General features: G+C 46.8%; 2 protein-coding genes across 2 annotated transcripts in view; both read right to left on the bottom strand.

Moving 5' to 3' along the window:
* LOC309671545 (kelch-like protein 8) overlaps positions 1 to 18859 on the bottom strand; it is a gene marked incomplete at its 5' end in the record, with an annotated part of 659404 nt that overhangs the window by 612944 nt on the left and 27601 nt on the right. The window lies entirely within an intron of this gene.
* Positions 4576 to 18859, bottom strand: part of LOC309670949 (AF4/FMR2 family member 1-like) — a gene marked incomplete at its 5' end in the record, with an annotated part of 37092 nt that continues 22808 nt past the window's right edge. Inside the window, 8 exons of the mRNA XM_082482089.1 lie at positions 4576 to 4940; positions 7641 to 7870; positions 9256 to 9299; positions 9402 to 9495; positions 10116 to 10187; positions 11371 to 11507; positions 12357 to 12420; positions 13390 to 13481. Coding sequence (XP_082338215.1) covers positions 4819 to 4940; positions 7641 to 7870; positions 9256 to 9299; positions 9402 to 9495; positions 10116 to 10187; positions 11371 to 11507; positions 12357 to 12420; positions 13390 to 13481 — 855 coding nt within the window. The 3' untranslated portion in view covers positions 4576 to 4818. The remainder of the gene's footprint in view (positions 4941 to 7640; positions 7871 to 9255; positions 9300 to 9401; positions 9496 to 10115; positions 10188 to 11370; positions 11508 to 12356; positions 12421 to 13389; positions 13482 to 18859) is intronic.

Here is an 18859-nt window from a genome sequence, read left to right as displayed (position 1 = left end):
AATGGTGGGTCAGAGGACGAGAGCGACACAGGAAAACCAGCTCCACCCTGGCCGGCAGACAGGACAGCTCGTGTCCAATTACCCCTCACGACCCACCGAAACCAGAACAAAATTCACAGATGCTTAATCCACATACATACGTCCACAACCACAAGCTATCTTCCCGTTCTCTTTTCTTACCCTCCACGCACCTTTTAATCAGCCTGGGGCTGACCTGGTTTCATGCCACTTGAAACACTAATTGATGGCAGTGAATCGAGTCCCAGTCCCACCTCGCCTGAGCAAACACGCCACCGAGCTCCTCCTGTCTAGTCTGTAGCTAAAAATCCCAGCAGATGCTCATCTGGGTACATTTCGGTTTGTTTTTGTTTTGTTTTTTAACTAACTAGGTATTTTTTCCTTTTATTCATACTTCAATTCCAATTTTGCCATTGGGATTTTAAGCGTGCAGTGACCAAAAAAAGTCTACATTGCTATATACATCTGTAACAGCAACATATCTAGTGGGTATTAAAACAGGTTTCAGTATACCTACAATTTACTACATTAGAAAACCACATCCATTATTAGCAACCATCTTAGGTGCAATGCCTATTGCAGAAAGGACCTGAATGATATGCATGAATTTTAGCACAATCGTGCACAGAGAGATGCAAAAACCATTCTTCCAAGAACAGTTACATTGCCCGACATAAAACAAAAAGTGGGAAAAGCCCCAAACAAGAGTAAGGCCATTGCAAAGAGACCACCCTGCTTAACCAATGAGAAGCAGAGCTACCATGGGGCATGAAATCCTGTGGGATTCCCTGAGGTGAATCCTCCTTGCAGCACTTCAGAAACGTATCCATGAACTCAACTTGAGCAGACCTTCCTCCCAGCACTGTGCCCTGCAACACCTTTGTGGCACACGCAAAGCAGCACGCTTCAACTGCCATTTGTGTGCCCTGTCTCCTTGTTTTCTTATTTAACTTGTTCAGCTGCATGAAACCAACCCGTGGGATTTTCCGGTCAGCGAGTGCTCAGAGCCAGGCTCTGGCAGCTCTCAGAAGCTGACCCCAGCACAATCTTCCCTGAATCCCTTTCGGGAGGACAGGAGGCAGATGTCTTGAGGCGTGATCCTCCTGCCACTCTGAGCATCTAGATTTGCACCCATTCTTGTTCCTAAAGGAAAGGACAAGGGGCGATAAACAGGGGAGCAATTGAAACAGACATTTCTTGTATAGAAATTCATCCTTAAACCTCGTTCAGAAGGGAAACACTAAGACCATTCCGAGAGAAAAGGCAAATTACAATTTCTCTACAAAAAGCTGAGAACACGAGGACTCTTGCAACAACTCATAACACAGGCTACTTCATTTATTGTTTATTTCCCCATATGAATGAATCAACCATTTTGGAAACTCCATCACACACAGGGCAGGAAAAAAGTTATTAACAAGAGGGACATACATCCCCCAAATAAGCTTAAGGTGTACAGATTTATAATGGGAACCAAGAGGGAGGGGAGAGGACAAAACCAAAAACAAGGACATTGCAGTCAGACTTTTGACTTCCTGTTACAGAAGAAATCTTCATCTCCATGTAAGTGGGGCTTTCAGCTATTAAATAAATGGCATCTTAAAAATAGAACATTTGACAATTTCAACACGTGTATTATTTCTTCTAAGTAAATATTGCATGGAAATGATGCTGCTTTGCCACCATAGCTGCCTCCTCTCCTTCTGGGACTCAACCATCACCGCTGTTTTTTCTTGGATTCATGGTTTTCTTTCCTAATGGCAAATGCTATTTCCTCCACTGTTATGTTTTGGTTTGGGGTTTGTTTGTGGTTTGTTTTGGTTTTTTTTTTTTGTTTGTATTGGTTTGTTTTTTTTTTAAAGGCCTGGACAGGCCCAAGTGAAAACAATGAGCATCTTTCCTAACCCTTTGCAGGCCTCTGACCTGGCTCAAGGTTGAAATATGATGGCTTTTTAAAAATTACCTATTATTTAAACAGTCTTCTCCATGACCTGAAACAAAACATAGCTTCCTGCTATGTAGCTTGGTATTGATGCTTCCACAGATCGCTTTTGAAATGAGAGCCTCCAAATAGCCCCCACATGCCTTTGACACGAACTGCCCGTGATCTCCTTTCCTCCGAAGCCCATGGGAATTTGCCCTGGGACTGGGAGCAGCCCTTGCACAACCGCCTCCACATGGTAGCAGAGCGCATGCTGCCTTTTCCCAACCGTAAAGAAGCAAATGCCAATAGTTCATCTGCCTTCACCGGCTGTCTTCTTACCAACTTTGCTTGCCCGACACCCTTGCATTTGCTTTCCTAGGATCAGGACAACAGATTATCACTATCTGGGCAGCAAATTGACCAAAGGGCAGGTGAGGACAGGACCTGGTGCACCCGCGGGCTGCACCGAGTTGGAGGTAGGACAGGAGCAGTTGCACACCCTGCCTCGCGGGTTGCAGCAGGTCCCCCTGGGGCAGGCAAGCTGTGAGCAAGTGGCTCTCCGTTGGGAACCCGGCCTGGCAGCAGGGAGAGAGGTGGGTGTATGCAAGTGAAAGTACTGGGGGGGGGACACACTCATGTCCCTGCTTCACCTTACGCTTACCCCTAACACTCTGCTACGGTTCTGGCAGACTCCGACAGCGGTCTTCAGGTTCAATAAAGCTTTTTTCTTTCCCTCCTCCCCCTCAGCTGGTGATCCTAAGAATAGCTTTGATGGAAGATAAAGTCCGAAGAAGGTATCGACCCACTAGTCTGGAATTGAGCTCCAAAGTGCACATCAAGACTTCAGGCCAGCTGGCCATCCCTGCGCTTCCTGAGAACAAAACAGTTAATGCTGAGCCCCTCTCTGTCCCTGGCTTACTCAGAGCAGTCTCTCCCCCAGGGAGAAGGAGCACAAGTGAAGTTTGATAGGTAAAACGGGGAGGGGGAGGACATGGACCTTTCTTCCACTGGTTAGGACAGCTTATCCCTGAAATGCACTACGGCTTTTAATAAAGTGAACATAAAAGGACAGTCCCTTGAAGGTGCGGGAAGACTAAGGCAGGATCCCAGTGGTCCTGCGCTGCCAGGGGAGGCGGGAGGAGAGCTCCCTTGTGCTCTGGTCTAGGGCAGAGTAGCAGCACACTCCCAACAGCTCTTCCCAGAGGCAAAATGACTCCAGGCTTCCCGGTGGCAGGGGCCATTTCTACAGAAACTACTTTTGGAAATGCAGACCATTTGCTGATATTTATGTGCTGTCCATTTGCATGAGCCTCAAAAACAAAAGCAGGTATTTTACAAAGGGAGTACCACTGCATGCATGCAGACCTGTTCCTCCATCCTGACAATATGTGTAAAAGGGAGCTAATTCTTTCCTGTAAGCATAATTATTTTGGGATACCATCCTTCTCTTCGCCACTCCCACAGGCCTGTCAGAGATAGGACAAGGGATGTGAGAGGGGACCAGAGGGCTAAGGCACACTATTAGATATGAGGATGGCAGGATGCTGCTGTAACACAACAGGACATCTTTGGGTAGAGAAGGGTGTCACCTTACTGAATACATAAATGCTGAGGATGCTGCTTTCACCGTTATTGTCACCTGCAAAATTGCAATTTCAAAAATGCAGCTCCTGGCAAGGAAAAAATGCTTGCAAACAGCTAATTATTCCCTTTCGTGTTCCCTTGACAGATTTCTAAGTTGCTGGGCCCATGCTGTAGTTTGGTTGAGAAAGAGCAAGTGAGTTATCTCCCACATGAAGGATGCCCTACTTTGGTACCAAATCCTGCTCTTAGATATTCACCGAGACCAGCAATGGTTGCAGGCAAATATCCAAACGCAACATTTGTCTTATGTTCCACATTCAGCCACGTAAACAGAAGCGATTCCTCCCCATGTAACCTCTCAGACTCAGAACAATGTCCAAGCAACCACGGTGACCCAGTACAGCTGTCCACCCCCACCCATTGAAGCGACAACAAGCAACCAGACAAGGAGTCCTCAGTGTGAGCAATGTCCCTCCACCACAGAAGAGGGGTAGAGCTGTTTCCAACCATACCTGGTCATTTTGGCACCCCAGCTGTGTTTGGCTTACAAGCCTTAAACCAAGCAAGACCCTAAGTAACATAGCTCGAGTGCTAAGGGCATGTGTGTGCACGAGTGTGTGGCAAGGAGGAGGACCAGAGCAGCAATGACTTAAAAAGTGAACTTGCAGCGCTGAAGGCAGTGGCTTCCCCCAATTCTCAGGACAGCAGCTGGTTGACAAATGCAAGAGGGTTAGGTTGGAAAGCTGGCAAGGCAGACCAATTTGCTGTTTTTACTGTAACATAATGCTGTTCGGTGCTGATGAGGTTGCTACTTGCCATCTGAGGAACAAAGACACCAAAGATTGCATCCGTGCTTGCAAAAACACTTCTCTGACATGTCTTCTGGGCACACAACTGTTGTGGACTGTGGGATGTTGCGTAATAACGTCTGGAGGCAGATTTCCTTCTTGTCGGCACTTCTTCATGTGTGATTATTGTCCTGCTGGTTATCCGTAATAGAAATGTTTATAGACCATCAATACATCGAGCCATTCAGACAATTTATTGCACTTTGTCGTTTTAAAGGAAGGTGCCATCAACATCGAGGCTTTCCTCCATCTCTTCTTTTTCAAGGCAGCAAAGCGCTACCCTACAAACACCATTCAAAGTTTTTCCAGTGTAACCAGATCCATTCCACCTTAACTTATTTTCCCTTGCAGGTGCTTTGTATCCAACGATTCAACAAGTCAGACTGTTTCTGAGGCTTCAAAAGTGCAAAAAAGTTCAAGGTACTTAACCACCTGGAGCACCAGTTAAGGCGTATTTGTTTCCAGTCTCAGCCACTGTAAACCCTGTCTAGTGTAGCGTACCAGTTCCGTCATGCTACTGTTCAGTGCCAGAGCGCACGTCGCTGTGCCGAGTTCAGCAAAAAACTCTGGAAAAAGGGTAGGGAGAGAGAAAACATGTGGTTGGTTTCACGTAACAGGCATGTCTGACAGGCAAGGGGGCAGCAAGGAGCGACAACAGCAGCACACTGTCAGCCGGCAAGTCCCATTAAACGCATTAATGCAAAGAGCTCAGCAACATTAGAAGGCTGGGAAGCATACCAAGCACACGAGGCAGGGCACATGAGAGGAAAACGTACTCACACACACCTGCATACACTGAACTGCCTCCCCAAGCGCTGGGTTTAAAGGGACGTCGAGACTCCATGGTAGGTGGGCAAAAGTTTGGGTCTTCACACATGTGCTGTGTGCTTCCCCCAGATTTTAAACAGGCCAAATTCGAGTGTCTTTCTGAGCAATGCCCAGAAGCACACACAGCTGTCGTTGGACTGGTCCCTCTCCTTCATCCATCCTCAAACGTCGAAGGCATCATGATTTCTCAATTGAGCAGGTTTAAAAATTTGGATAGCTTGGCAGGCTATACAGCTCTGATTTGAGTTGCTTACAGCTGGGCACATCAGGCAGATTTAACAGAGTCCTATCCTGCCACCAAATTCAGGCACCGTGCTCCTCCTCCGGCACAGGCAGAAAATGGATCTTGCAGCATATCTGAACCTGCCGGGAGGTGCTGGCAGGCTAAATGCCCTGCTCTGCGCTGGCAATCATCTCGGCAGGTGACAGTGAGTTACAGGAAATTATCACACCTTTCCAAGACATTGCTGCGTGACCTGCCTTCCAGCAACACGGGCTCACCCCAGTCCCTCCAGCCTCAATCGTCTTGCCAGATACCTTTTGAGAACCTGGCCATTCTCAGCTCTACTTTTTTACACACAAAGATTGAACCTGGAGGCTGAAAATTTCTGCTTGGCTGTGCAAGGAACTCTTCAGAAGCAGAGAACACAACGCTTTCCTTCTAATACTTTCCAATTCAGAAGCAGAAAACGCATTTCCCCTGATTTTCCTTCTTTTGTTTACAAAATGGGTATCCATTCCCTTCATGGGGAACAGAAGAGCTGCAAGCAGAGACGAGGAGTCCAAACTCCCTGCCTGAGCAAACAGAAGTTAATCTGATCTGTGACCACAGCACCACGTGAAAGGAGAGTGACTTTACATGCACACATGCAACCTCTGCTCGTCATTGCTGTGGAACATCAGAGGCCAGAAGGCAACGTGTTACAGCCTCATGATCTGAATTACGCACTGCTCTGAAGTGAGGAGCTGGGTCCTGCACTGGAAGCACCTAGTTTTGGACCCGCCAGAAAGCACTTCAGCACAAGTGCCTTGGACATCAGTTATAACTAACTGCTTTCCACTAACTTCTCCATTTAAGGGAACTTGATAGCTGAAGGCCACTGCTCTTTCTTCTTCTTCTTAAGCCCTATGAATTGCACAAAAGAATCAAGGATGTGGCCTTTTCAATAGTTTTAGGTACTCACTCTCTGTACCTCTTAGAACCTGTACATTACACCAAATATCAACAAATATCAGAACTGGAACTCCTCCACCGTCCTGAACAGTGACAGCAAATGCAAAGCCTACAGGAGTATTTACTGTTCTCCTGCACAGATCCACTCCCTTGAGAGTATTTACTGCAACACAGAGCAGGTTTTGAATTTACTCTTGATTGATGAAAGATTGTGCTCAGGCTGTCCCTCCTACAGGTCTTCCTCCATGACTCATTCCTCTGGCTTACCAGCAGTATCCACTGAGCCTTCTGTGTGACAGTCTTTTATCAGCCTTTTGAGGACATAATCCAAAATACTACACATGAATTGCTGCTGCGAGCACAGATTTGCTCAGAAGACAGCCAACAACTGGAGTTACTTTATTCAAAGGTGACTTGCAAAGCCTTTTGAATTTCAGCAACTGCCTCATTAGCATGAGTACTTCTACAGCCTTCCAACAATTCAGCCAGGCGCATCATGGTTACTTTCTTTTGCAAGTTTGCCAACAGACCGTGGCAATACGTCCCTTTGCCCACAGTAGCTCACAAAACTTTGTGTTTGATGAAAAATGACACTGCAAATGCCACGTGGGATGGCAGGTTATAGAACTGCACCCACTCTAGGGCTTTTGCTTACTCACCACTGCTTGTACCACAGGACAATACAACTTTATTAACAAAACTGTAAAATAAAAAAAGTAGCAGCAATTTTAGGAAATGCTACCGGCAAATACTGGTCACGTGCCCAGCAAAGACTCCAATTCAAGTGCTGCTCAGATCCTCTGTTAGAGAAGCCAGTTTCACCGTTTTCAAGACAAAAATACCTGGAAGTTTGACAAACAAACTAAAACACAATGCTACAGGCCAAAAAGCTGGTTTTATAGAAAGTGAACCGACTCAGAAAAGCTCTGCGCCCCAAAGGGAAAAACTAACAGCAAAAAACCCCTTATGCTTCTTGTGTTACCATGAAGCAAGTTGGCTGTTTTCCTGCATTTGATACCCTCATCCCTTAGCTCTTAGACGTTTGAGGATGCCAAGACAACCTTTTAATTGGAACACTCCTCAATATATCACCATCAAGTATCTCTGCCAATAACCTGCCAATATGCCATAGCTGTCTATTTCAACATATTTAATGCTTTGATCTTTAGGTATGGTGTTTGCTCCGTTGAGTGTTAGGATTTAAGCGAGAACATACACATAACCACAACACACAAGACAGAAAAGCCAGAAGGCAAAAACTTACCCTTATTCTTCCTGGCCAGTGCATCAGCCTGTTCCCAAATATCATACGCATAGAGGATACAGGAAGTGATGTTGACATAGGAAGAGGTGATGCTTGGGATATTATAGGGGACAGTGATTGAAGAGCCAATGCTGTTGCCACTGCAGTTGCTAGCATTCGATCCCGGCTGAGAACTCACAGAACCGGCAGGAGAGGACATTGGAGAAAGAGCAGAAGGCATGCCTGTGCTTCTGCAGGAGAAAGAAACACCATCGTGAACATTTAACTTCAGAGTTAAAAGCCTTGCCACAAGACTATCTTATGCCAGGAGCTATCCGCTATCATCCAGGCCTGCAGTATGGAGCGGAGGATTGAAAACTGAGATGTGTTCAGCAACATAACAAGTAATTGTCCTTCAAGTGCAAGGCCAAGTTTTTTGAAGTGATTTGCAACTCTAAGGACTCCTCTTGACAAAAGAAAATGCAGAACCAGACATCAGAAAGGGCCATCCATACCTTCCAAAATCTACACCTATTTGTGGAAGCCTTCACCAGATTATCTGAGTGTTTTCTTTCTAACGACTTCCATTTCAGGCATGCTGAAGCTCACCACTTATAGAGGCTGGAGCTTTCTGACAGCTAGTCAAAGCAGCCAGGTCAGCCTACCCACACTTATTTATAGATGTAGGGAAGCTACATGCAGTCAGCTGCCCGCCTTCCAGACACAGGCTGGCTTCGTCACATCACTTCACCCCCACCACTTCTACCAACTTAACTTTTAGTACCTGGTATGAAAGGGCTTCCACCACTGCTCTTGGGAGACCATTTACTTCCCAATAAACTATATTGTGCAAGGCAGCAGAAAAATAACTGGAATTTCAGCATTGATATTAAAGACCAAACAACCCTCTCTCAGCTGCAGAGTTTAAAAGGGACAGACGTGGAACCAGGTAGCTATCTGCCAAATGCAATTACCACAGCACACAGAAAAACTCTTTCTTACTCATTGTCGTAAAAACACAGGCCCAGTCTGCAGGGCATCAGGTGAAACACTGTTATGTGACAGTTTGCCCTTTGCTTTTGCTGCCACAGACACAGCAACGCTGCTGTAGATACATAGAAAGGACAAAACGCTCAATAACTCATAAATTAGAAAATTAGCTTCTTTTTCTTAATTGGTGACTAAGCTAAAGAGACAAATATTGAAGTATCACCTCAAAGTTATGCTACCCCAGGACGAAGGCATAATCATACTGGACAGTGGCCAGGGAGATGGGGATGCTATCCCATTAAGTCTCAAGGGATCTCTAACAGAAAAAAGATGACAACAGGGGCTTTGAAACAGCATAGTGACGATACCTTCCTTGCTCTGATCTGCTTATCTGGTGGAGAACTGCTCTTCTTGATATGCTGTAACTCTGGACTTCATAACACAAAAACAACCCCTTTCCAACGAGAAAAGACAGGAAAGAGAGAGAAGAAAAGTACTCATGCCCCCTAACAGCGTGATTTCAGGTGGCAAGAAAGAGCGAGAGGTGAGGCGCTCTCAAATGCGGTTAGCAACTCAAATATTCCGGCTACTGTTTTCACTCACACCCTTACAGACGCATTACAACATATGTATTTTTAAATCTTACCTTGCAACACATGGAGAAGGTGCTTGTGTTACTCTGGAAGAACTCTGCAGCAAGGAACAGAACTCTTGTTAGATTTGGGCTATTGGGCCAACATCAGTAACTGCCGCAGCCATTCAGCTGGCAGATTGGTAATATCTGTGCCCTACCTTAAAGTGGTCATTCAGGATCCTGGAATACTTGATTGCAGTGTCTTTTTTGTAACGAAACATTGCCATGTGCAGAATGGACTGGCAGCGCATGCTGTGAACAGAAACACACCCAAGCGTCAGTGTTCATGCTCGCTGCTGCCTGCTCAGCAGTCATCAGCCTTGTGGGACAGAGGCAGGCACACATCAGCCGTACTGCAAAGTCAAGAAAGCTCAGAATTTCTCCTCCTCCTGCTCATCTTAAAAAAGGACCCTGTGAAAAAATCACAAGGCGAAAAAACAACACAAAACAAAACAAGGGCGGGCCATGTCTGGTGTTATATTCAAACAGGTGCCCGACCTCTTATTGGTGCAACAGGCCCGTTAAACCCCTGTCCAGAAGTGCCTCAGCTATGTTCAGTGACAGCTTCAGTTACATGGCTCAAACATGGGCAGCCAAATTGCATTCTTTCACCTTAGGTGAAAGCCTTTGTGTGCTCTCAGGTTACCAGCAGATCAAATTTTAGAGCCTGTGCCTTCCACATGTGGTCCCTTGTGATAATGTGGCTCACTTTAGAGATGTTCCAGTTCATTCTGGTTTTTATTCTGTGGGTTTTTTCCCTTGTGGAACTCTGATTCCCATTTAACTCATTCCTTTGCCCCTGAAAGTAATGGGTCTTTCACTCTATCGAGTCTAAACACAGAATAGGAAGGCAGAGAAAAACAGTTACAAACCAAAACACGGCAAAGATTTTTTCATGTGAAGATGCTGAGGAGTCCGTAAAGGATTTCAATGTCATGATGAATCTAAGGAAACAAAAAAACCAGAATCTTGTCAGCCATCAGTGCTCTGAAGTCCTGCTGTTTATGAAAAAACAGCGCATGCCGTTATCTCTAACATCAGTCCAAAAGTCATGAAACCTAAACCTGCCTTGACTTCTTAAGTCCTGGCACTGAGTGCTTTGTATGATCTTGAGCAGAGTACTGTCTCAGAATGCGTTGTTTTCCACGCAGCACGAACAGAAGTGACCCCTTATGCGACCCACTCTCCTCTTACAGTGATTACACGCTAACTTACAGGCCTGGGACCCAGAAGAGGTGCCCCTACTACTGAAGGTGAAATATTAATTCAATTGTTTCTGGACAAGACAGACATCTTAGTCGAAATGTTTCTTTTGGCTAACAACAAACAAGCAAGTCTCCTTTATGAAAATAAAGCAACAACAGCATCTTGGAAATACAGTCCATCAAGACCACAAAGCAAACAATGTAATTTAAAAAGTTTGAAGTCTACCACAAAAAAAAAAAACCCGACAGCTGTTTCAGCTCTAAGGCAAGAAGTCAAATCAGCTCTCAAAAACACTCATATAACCTGTAATTTCAGTATGAATAACCGATACCTGCCTCTTTTCTACCCAATACATGGTTGCTTGGGTTGTGCTGCTTGTATACGTCATATTATCTACGTGCATCTACAATGGCTGTGAAACTAAATGGGGAAGGTTGCTAAAAGAAACCTCAATAAAGTGTACTAGTAGAAAGACACATGGGAGAAACCAGCAAAGTCTGCCTTCAATCAAGCTACAAGACCTTTGGGACACAAACTGTTCTTCCACATGCTATATCTTTGCTTTGCTTTTTTTAAATTTAAATACTACTGAGCTCACATGCAAAAGCAACTTCAGACCTGTATGAAGTAAAAACTCCTTCATGGCCTTGATTGTCATAGCCAGCATCCTCTGGTGTACCTCAGCTGCAAGGCTCAAATGCTGAGGAGGACACGGTGCCTACTTCTTCTGATAAGCAATGCTGAAGCACTTCAAAGGATTTGCCTCTGATGCCTCCGGATGGTCTTTCTCGTGCTTGTACAGCAACCTGAACTCTGCTCCATGGTGGGAATCCAAACTGGCCACAGTTGCAAACAAGCAATGCAACTAACCCTTCCCCTCCAAACACGCTGCCTAACCATCGCACTTTGAAAACCGCTTACTTGATGAGATCTATGGTGCCGCTGAATAGGCTGTGAGCTGATTTTGGTGCTGATGCATCTGATTCCAAGGCAATCCCATATTCAATGAAGGAGAGGGCAGCATCTAGGTACTGAAAGGCCCTTCCAGTCTTGTCGGTCTATTGGGAAGAAAATTCTCATTTTTAGACTAAGACAAAAACTACTTCTCTCAAGTGTACCTGATTTCCTTTTTTCTCCCTAGTTAGGCGGGATTTCAAGAAAGAAAAAGATGCAAGTCGGGCCTCCAGGAGATAATTAAAGGGTTCTCAGCAGTAGCCCTAATGTGGGCCCAGTCATCAGCTTTGTGTGCTCTGGCTATTTGTATCTCTTCCTCTTGCTCAATGTTTTCCTCCAGTAATTCACCATCTTCACTTTTCTTGGATATTATTTTCTGGTCTTGGAGGCCTGCCTCATGAAAGGCAGATGAGGCTTTTCCTCTGCAGTATTCCCTCACTTCGTTTTCACAAGTAAATGACAATTAGCAAATGTACATTATCTGACTGAGCCATAATTAGCAAAAAAAAAAAAAAAAAGCGCTCATTCATACACACTGTTAAACTGCACACAGTGGAGAAAGTCAGTCACATTCCACAAAGGGCACTTCCAAGTCTTGTTCGCCAGCAACACAATTACTGTCAGGATCCTGATGTTTCAGAGTAAACTGTCTTAAAACTAACTGTTCCTTGTATTTTCTGAGGACTTTGTGATAGCTCTGCAAAGCAAACAGGCCTGCTAACCTCAGGCAATGTCAATTCCAAATCCCGTTCTCCAGGCATATTCCCTAGATGTCTTTACAACAGAGGGAAATGTCTGAACATTTGGCAAATAAAGACAGCCTCCCCACATATAACTTGAACGTACTCCGAGTATGGAAGTAATGTTAGCGAGCGAATCTTATTCACATGCACACAGGTATTTGGTCCGAATGCAAGAGATGGTTAACATTTTAGCACAGGGCCAGGACTTACCATTGCATCAGCTTTGTGCTTCAGCCTCTTGGCCTCTTCTATGTAGTATTCTGTCGGATGCTGTCTGAATTGGGGACAGAGAGTGGAAAAACAGAAAGCAGAGAAAAAGGGGGGGATAATTATCAATTTTACTTTCAGATCTATAGGATGCTATGAGTCCAAACATCGTGTTTTGGTAAGCCTGTTACAGTCTTATCAAACACACCTTACAATTATGATAATCACTAAATGAATGTTGTCTGCCTGTTCAGAAATACGCAGCAGCTGAACGCACAGATAAAGTTAATTGATTTCTTAAAAAATGTATGTTAGAATGACATTGAAAACTTACATTTTGAAATAAAAATCCACCAGAAGTTAGGTTACTATGAGGCCAAGTTTACTTCTTTGCTCCCATGGAAAGACAGTAGTTGTGTGATCTCCTGCCGTTCCTCAAGTACAATACCACAAACACATTCTGATTGAAACATACAGTAAACTCTGCAGTACCACACTGTCATCTTGGACCAAGAGAGCTTGCATTCGAGCTATTTGCTTACAAGACATACGGTCACCAAGGCTTCTACAGGTCTTGGGTCTCAATCATGACACACATTTCTGTGCACTGGGATAATCTATTCACCGTGCAAATGGCACACAGCCACCTGTACACTAACGAGTGAGTCATGCCCTCTCAAGATAAAGTCAGCTGCCTGCCCAGCACCTTGTCACAGAGGAATTTGCCGCTTGCCAAGAAACACATAAATCAAAACCCATCACTTGTTGGCAGGCATGAGACACCTCTCAGAGTTAAAAATTTCCAGAGTAGCTTCCCTCAAGCCAAGAACTGTTGTAATGAGACCTTTGCTTTGTGGGGGGTGGAGTAAGTCCCAGACATGAGAAGACAGTACAGGGCAGGTCTCAGACATCTCTTCCTCTCTCTTTCCTCCCAAAAGAAGGGCTCATTAGGAAGCAGAAGCCAGGGCGGCTGCAGGGCCAGGCTTGCCTGGTGTCTTCAGAAAGTACAGACAAGGGGTGTAAAACAACAACTTACTCTTCAAAGTTGAGTTGAGGTCTCCTTGACTTGGAGGTACCATTCGTCAAAGAAGGCACTGGGAAAGGATTTGTGACATCCCCTACAGATCCCTGAAAAACAGAGCAGAGATAAAGCTGGTTAGAGAGATACATCTAAATCAATTCCAAAGCCTGGCTTTCCTAAATTTCAAGAGAAAATATTTAGTTGTCCCAGGCACAGTTTACTCTCCAGGTTCTCACCATCTTCTTACCTTCTTCCCCAGCACCCCATTCAATAACAGAAATAGAAACTTGGCTTCTTACCTGACTGCTGGTAAGGCTTAATACCACTCAAACTTTTCCCAAGCATTGAGAAATTAAGTCACAGGTTTGCTTGCACAATGGCTAAGACAGCATAGAATCATAGAATCATAGAATCAGTGAGGTTGGAAGGGACCTTTAAGATCATCAAGTCCAACCATTAACCTACCCTGATAAAAACACCACCACTCCTAAACCATGTCCCTAAGCACCTCATCTACCCTTTTCTTAAACACCTCCAGGGATGGTGAATCCACCACCTCTTTGGGCACCTTATTCCAATGTTTAATAACCCTTTCAGTGAAAAAATGCTTCCTAATATCCAATCTAAACCTGCCCTGACATAACTTGAACCCATTTCCTCTTGTCCTATCACTTGTCGCCAGGGAGAAGAGGTCAGCTCCCATCTCTCTAAAACCTCCTTTCAGGTAGTTGTAGAGGGTGATAAGGTCTCCCCTCAGCCTCCTCTTCTCCAGGCTAAACAACCCCAGATCCCTCAGTCGTTCCTCATAAGGTTTGTCCTCCAGACCCTTCACCAGCTTTGTAGCCCTTCTCTGGACACGCTCCAACACCTCAATGTCCTTCTTGTAGTGAGGGGCCCAAAACTGAACACAGTACTCGAGGTGAGGCCTCACCAGTGCCGAGTACAGGGGGATGATTACTTCCCTAGTCCGGCTCACCACACTATTCCTGATGCAGGCCAGGATGGTGTTGGCCTTCTTGGCTGCCTGGGCACACTGCTGGCTCATGCTCAGCCGGCTGTCCACCAACACCCCCAGGTCCTTTTCTGCCAGGCAGCTTTCGAGCCACTCCGCCCCCAGTCTGTAGCGCTGCATGGGGTTGTTGTGACCCAAGTGCAGGACCCGACACTTGGCCTTGTTGAACCTCATACCATTGGCCTCAGCCCATCTGTCCAGCCTGTCCAGATCCCTCTGCAGAGCCAATCTACCCTCAAGCAGATCAACACGCCCCCCCAGTTTAGTGTCGTCTGCGAACTTACTCAGGGTGCATTCGATCCCCTCATCCAGATCGTTGATAAAGATATTAAAGAGAACGGGCCCCAGCACCGATCCCTGGGGGACACCACTCGTCACTGGACACCAACCGGATTTAACTCCATTTACCACCACTCTCTGGACACGGCCATCCAGCCAGTTTTTTACCCAGCGAAGAGTATACCTGTCCAGGCCATGAGCAGCCAGTTTCTCCAGGAGAATGCTATGGGAAACGGTGTCAAAAGCCTTGCAAAAATCCAGGTAGATAACATCCACAGCTTTTCCCTCGTCCACCAAGTGGGTCACCTTGTCATAGAAGGAGATCAGGTTTGACAGGCATGACCTGCCTTTCACAAAGCCATGCTGACTGGGCCTGATCACCCTGTTCTCTTGCATGTGCCGTGTGATGGCACTGAGGATGATCTGCTCCATGACCTTCCCAGGCACCGATGTCAGACTGACTGGCCTGTAGTTCCCTGGATCCTCCTTCCGGCCCTTCTTATGGATGGGCGTCACATTTGCCAACCTCCAGTCAGCTGGGACCTCCCCGGTTATCCAGGACTGTTCATAAATGATGCACAGTGGGCCGGTGAGCACTTCCGCCAGCTCCCTCAGCACCCTTGGATGGATCCCATCCGGCCCCATAGATTTGTGCACCTCCAGGTGCTGAAGCAGGTCCCTCACCATTTCCCTTTGGACTACAGGGGCTTCACTCTGCTCCCCATCCCTGTATTCTAGCTCAGGGGTCGGGGAATTCAAGGAACAACTGGTCCTACTGCTGAAGACTGAGGCAAAGACGGCATTAAGTACCTCAGCCTTTTCCTCATCCTTGGTTACTACGTTACCAGCCCCATCTACTAGAGGACAGATATTATCCTTGGTCCTCTTTTTATCGCTAATATATTTATAGAAACTTTTTTTGTTGTCCTTGACAACAGAAGCCAGGTTTAGCTCTAGCTGAGCTTTGGCCCTTCTGATTTTTTCCCTACATCGCTTTACTACCTCTTTGTAATCCTCCTGGGTGGCCTGCCCTTCCTTCCAAAGGCCGTATATCCTCTTTTTTTCCCTAAGCTGCAACACTAGCTCCCTGCTTAGCCAGGCCGGTCTTTTTCCCCGACGGCTTGCCTTACGGCACACGGGGACAGCCTGCTCCTGCGCCTTTAGGACTTCCGTCTTGAAAGACATCCAGGCTTCCTGGGCTCCTTTGCCCTGGAGGACTGCCTCCCAGGGGACTTTGTCAACCAGGCTCCTGAAGAGCCCAAAGTCTGCTTTCCGGAAGTCCAAGGTGGCAGTTCTGCTGACCCCCTTCCTTGCTTCTCCCAGAATTGAGAACTCTATCATTTCATGGTCACTGTTGCCAAGACGGCCTCCGACCATCACATCCCCCACAAGACCTTCCCTGTTTACAGACAACAGATCCAGCAGGGCACCTTCCCTAGTTGGCTCTTTCACTAGTTGTGTTAAGAAGTTATCCCCAGTACCTTCCAGGAACTTTCTAGACTGTTCCCTCCCTGCTGTATCGTATTCCCAGCAGATGTCCGGCAAATTGAAGTCTCCCACGAGGACTAGAGCTCGCGGTCTTGAGACTTCTCCCAGCCATTTATAGAATATTTCATCAGCCTCCTCATCCTGGTTGGGCGGTCTATAACAGACTCCTACTACAATATCTGCCTTGTTAGCCTTCCCTCTGATCCTTACCCATAAACACTCAATCTCATTATCACCACCATTTAGTTCAAGACATTCATAACACTCCCTGACATACAGGGCCACCCCCCCGCCTCTCCTCGCTTGCCTATCCTTCCTGAAGAGTCTATAGCCATCCATGGCAGCACTATAGCTATGCGAGTCATCCCACCATGTTTCTGTGATGGCAACTACATCGTAATTACCCTGGTGTACAATGGCTTCCAGCTCCTCCTGTTTGTTGCCCATGCTACGTGCATTAGTGTATAAGCACTTCAGCTGGGCTATTGGTCCTTTCGCCTTTTTACTGGAGGGAGCTGAAGTTCTGCCATCCCCAGACATCTTCCTAAGGAGCCCGGTTACGCCCCCTGTCTTTTCCAAGTCTAGTGCCAGCACCCCACTTTCAGGCTTTTTGCTAGCAACCTTGGATCTATCCCCATCCCCCTTCAAACCTAGTTTAAAGCCCTGTCAACGAGCCCCGCCAACTCCTGCCCTAAGACCCTTTTCCCCCTCTGAGACAGGCTTTTTCCGTCTGCTGCCAGAAGGCCTGGTGTCCTGAAAAGCAGCCCATGATCAAAGAACCCAAAATCCTGCCGACGACACCAGTCTCTGAGCCAGGCATTGATCAGCTGATATTTCCTGTTAATCTTCCCATCCATCTGTGCAATTGTTGGGATAGAAGCAAACACTACTTGTGCTCCTGATCCCCTAACTAGCCGTCCCAGGGCCCTGAAGTCTCTCTTCATCGCCCTCAGGCTCCTTCCTAGAATTTCATCATTACCTAACTGAAAGATCAATAAAGGGTAGTAGTCAGTAGGCCTGACTAGGCTAGGGAGTTTCCTCCGGATAGCCTTAACTCTGGCCCCAGGAAGACAGCAGACCTCCCTACAGATTGGGTCCGGTCTACATATGGGACCATCCACTCCCTTCAGAATCGAGTCCCCTACTACAAGGACCCGTCTTTCTTTCCTAAATGATGATGTCGTTATATGAGGTGTAATCTGTCTTGGCTTCAGTGGCAACTCAATGTTTGGCAAGCCACAGTTAGTTATTGTCATCCTCCTCTTCCCTTTCAAGAACATCGTATCTGTTCTGTAACAGCACCTGGGATGGCGTGGGGGTAACCTGGGAGGCACGCCTGCCACGACGAGCGGGGACTTGTTGCCACTGGCCCCTGTCTTCTGAATCTCCACATTCAGACACAATGCTAGAGGGTGTGGGGTTCATTGTATGCGGAGCTCGGTCTCCCTGGGGTGCTTCTCTCAGGGAAGACAGAGTGTGACTCCAGTTATCTATCTCCTGTTCACTTTCCCTTAGACTTCTTAAGCGGCTTACCTCCTCACGGAGCTCCATCACTAGCTGAAGGAGTTCCTCTACTTGGGCACACCGCCCACAGGCCTGCTCACCGCCACTATTCAACACCGGCGCAAGAGAAGGGCACTCCCTACAGCCCGACCCCTGGGTGGCAGCATGTTGCCACGCTAGCTCTGTCTGGGTGGCCACCTCAGAGCTGCTCGGTGTAGAGCTCAGGAAAGCCATGGTTTTCTGCCGAGTTCTTACCATGACGTTCTGGCCGGGCAAAGAGTTTTTTAGTAACTTACCGTCAGAAGAGCTGCGCCCTGTTTGCCCACTCTCACCTCGGTGACGCCCGGGGTGACGCCCACCAGCTGCCCGCGTGGCCGCTGCGCTCCTGAGCAGCCCGTTTAGAACTGCCGCGGGTGACGCTGGCTCCGCCCCTGCCGCGTCAGCAGCCCGCCCCCGAGCTGCCGGCTCCGGCACCAGCACGCGCCAGCCGCTTTTCCCGGCTACAAGAGCCCTCAGAAGAGCCCTTTGCCAGCCCGATCCGCCGCCATCCCCTTCCCCAGTGAGGCCTGACCTTCACTGGAGCTGATCTCCTCGGCGACTGACCGAGTTTGACCGACTGACCACATTTTTCATGGCCACTAGCCAAGGCAGGAATGGGTAATATCCATTCACACTTATTCCAGCTTAACCACACAGCAACTGTTGATTCTCTGTTACTAACTCCATTATCAGGAAAAAGCAAGCAGTTAGAAGCCAGCTAATACAGCGTGCAGAATCTGGCCTAACACACACAACAACAGACTAGACCACACACCCCCAGCCACCAGAAAACAGGAATATAATTGAATTTTCTAATAAAAAAATGCAAAGATCCAGCTGCAAGGATCATTAATAATTTTGTAAGCAAGCCACAAAACCTTATATCCCAGCTGCAGCCAAAACCACAGGTTGCTTGTTTCTTACTTTGAAGCAATCCACTCCTTTCTGTAAACACACTTATTTTTACGCCAATATTGTACTTGCAGTCGCCTACAGTCAGAAACGGTTACTACCATAAACATGATTCTCTTGCCTTGGGTTTTTACACGGTCGTCCCTTTACACTATTGTTCACTGGTGAAATGAAAACAGCTGATGGAAAGTCAGCAGAGAAGTTACAATGCAGGCTTTCGGGCTAGCAACATATGGTCCCAGACAGCCATTA

This window comes from Vanellus vanellus (assembly GCF_965231255.1).
Source record: "Vanellus vanellus genome assembly, chromosome: 4".
Taxonomy (NCBI): domain Eukaryota; kingdom Metazoa; phylum Chordata; class Aves; order Charadriiformes; family Charadriidae; genus Vanellus; species Vanellus vanellus.
Note: the sequence above shows the minus strand (reverse complement) of the source record. Positions and strands in the feature narration are given on the sequence as shown.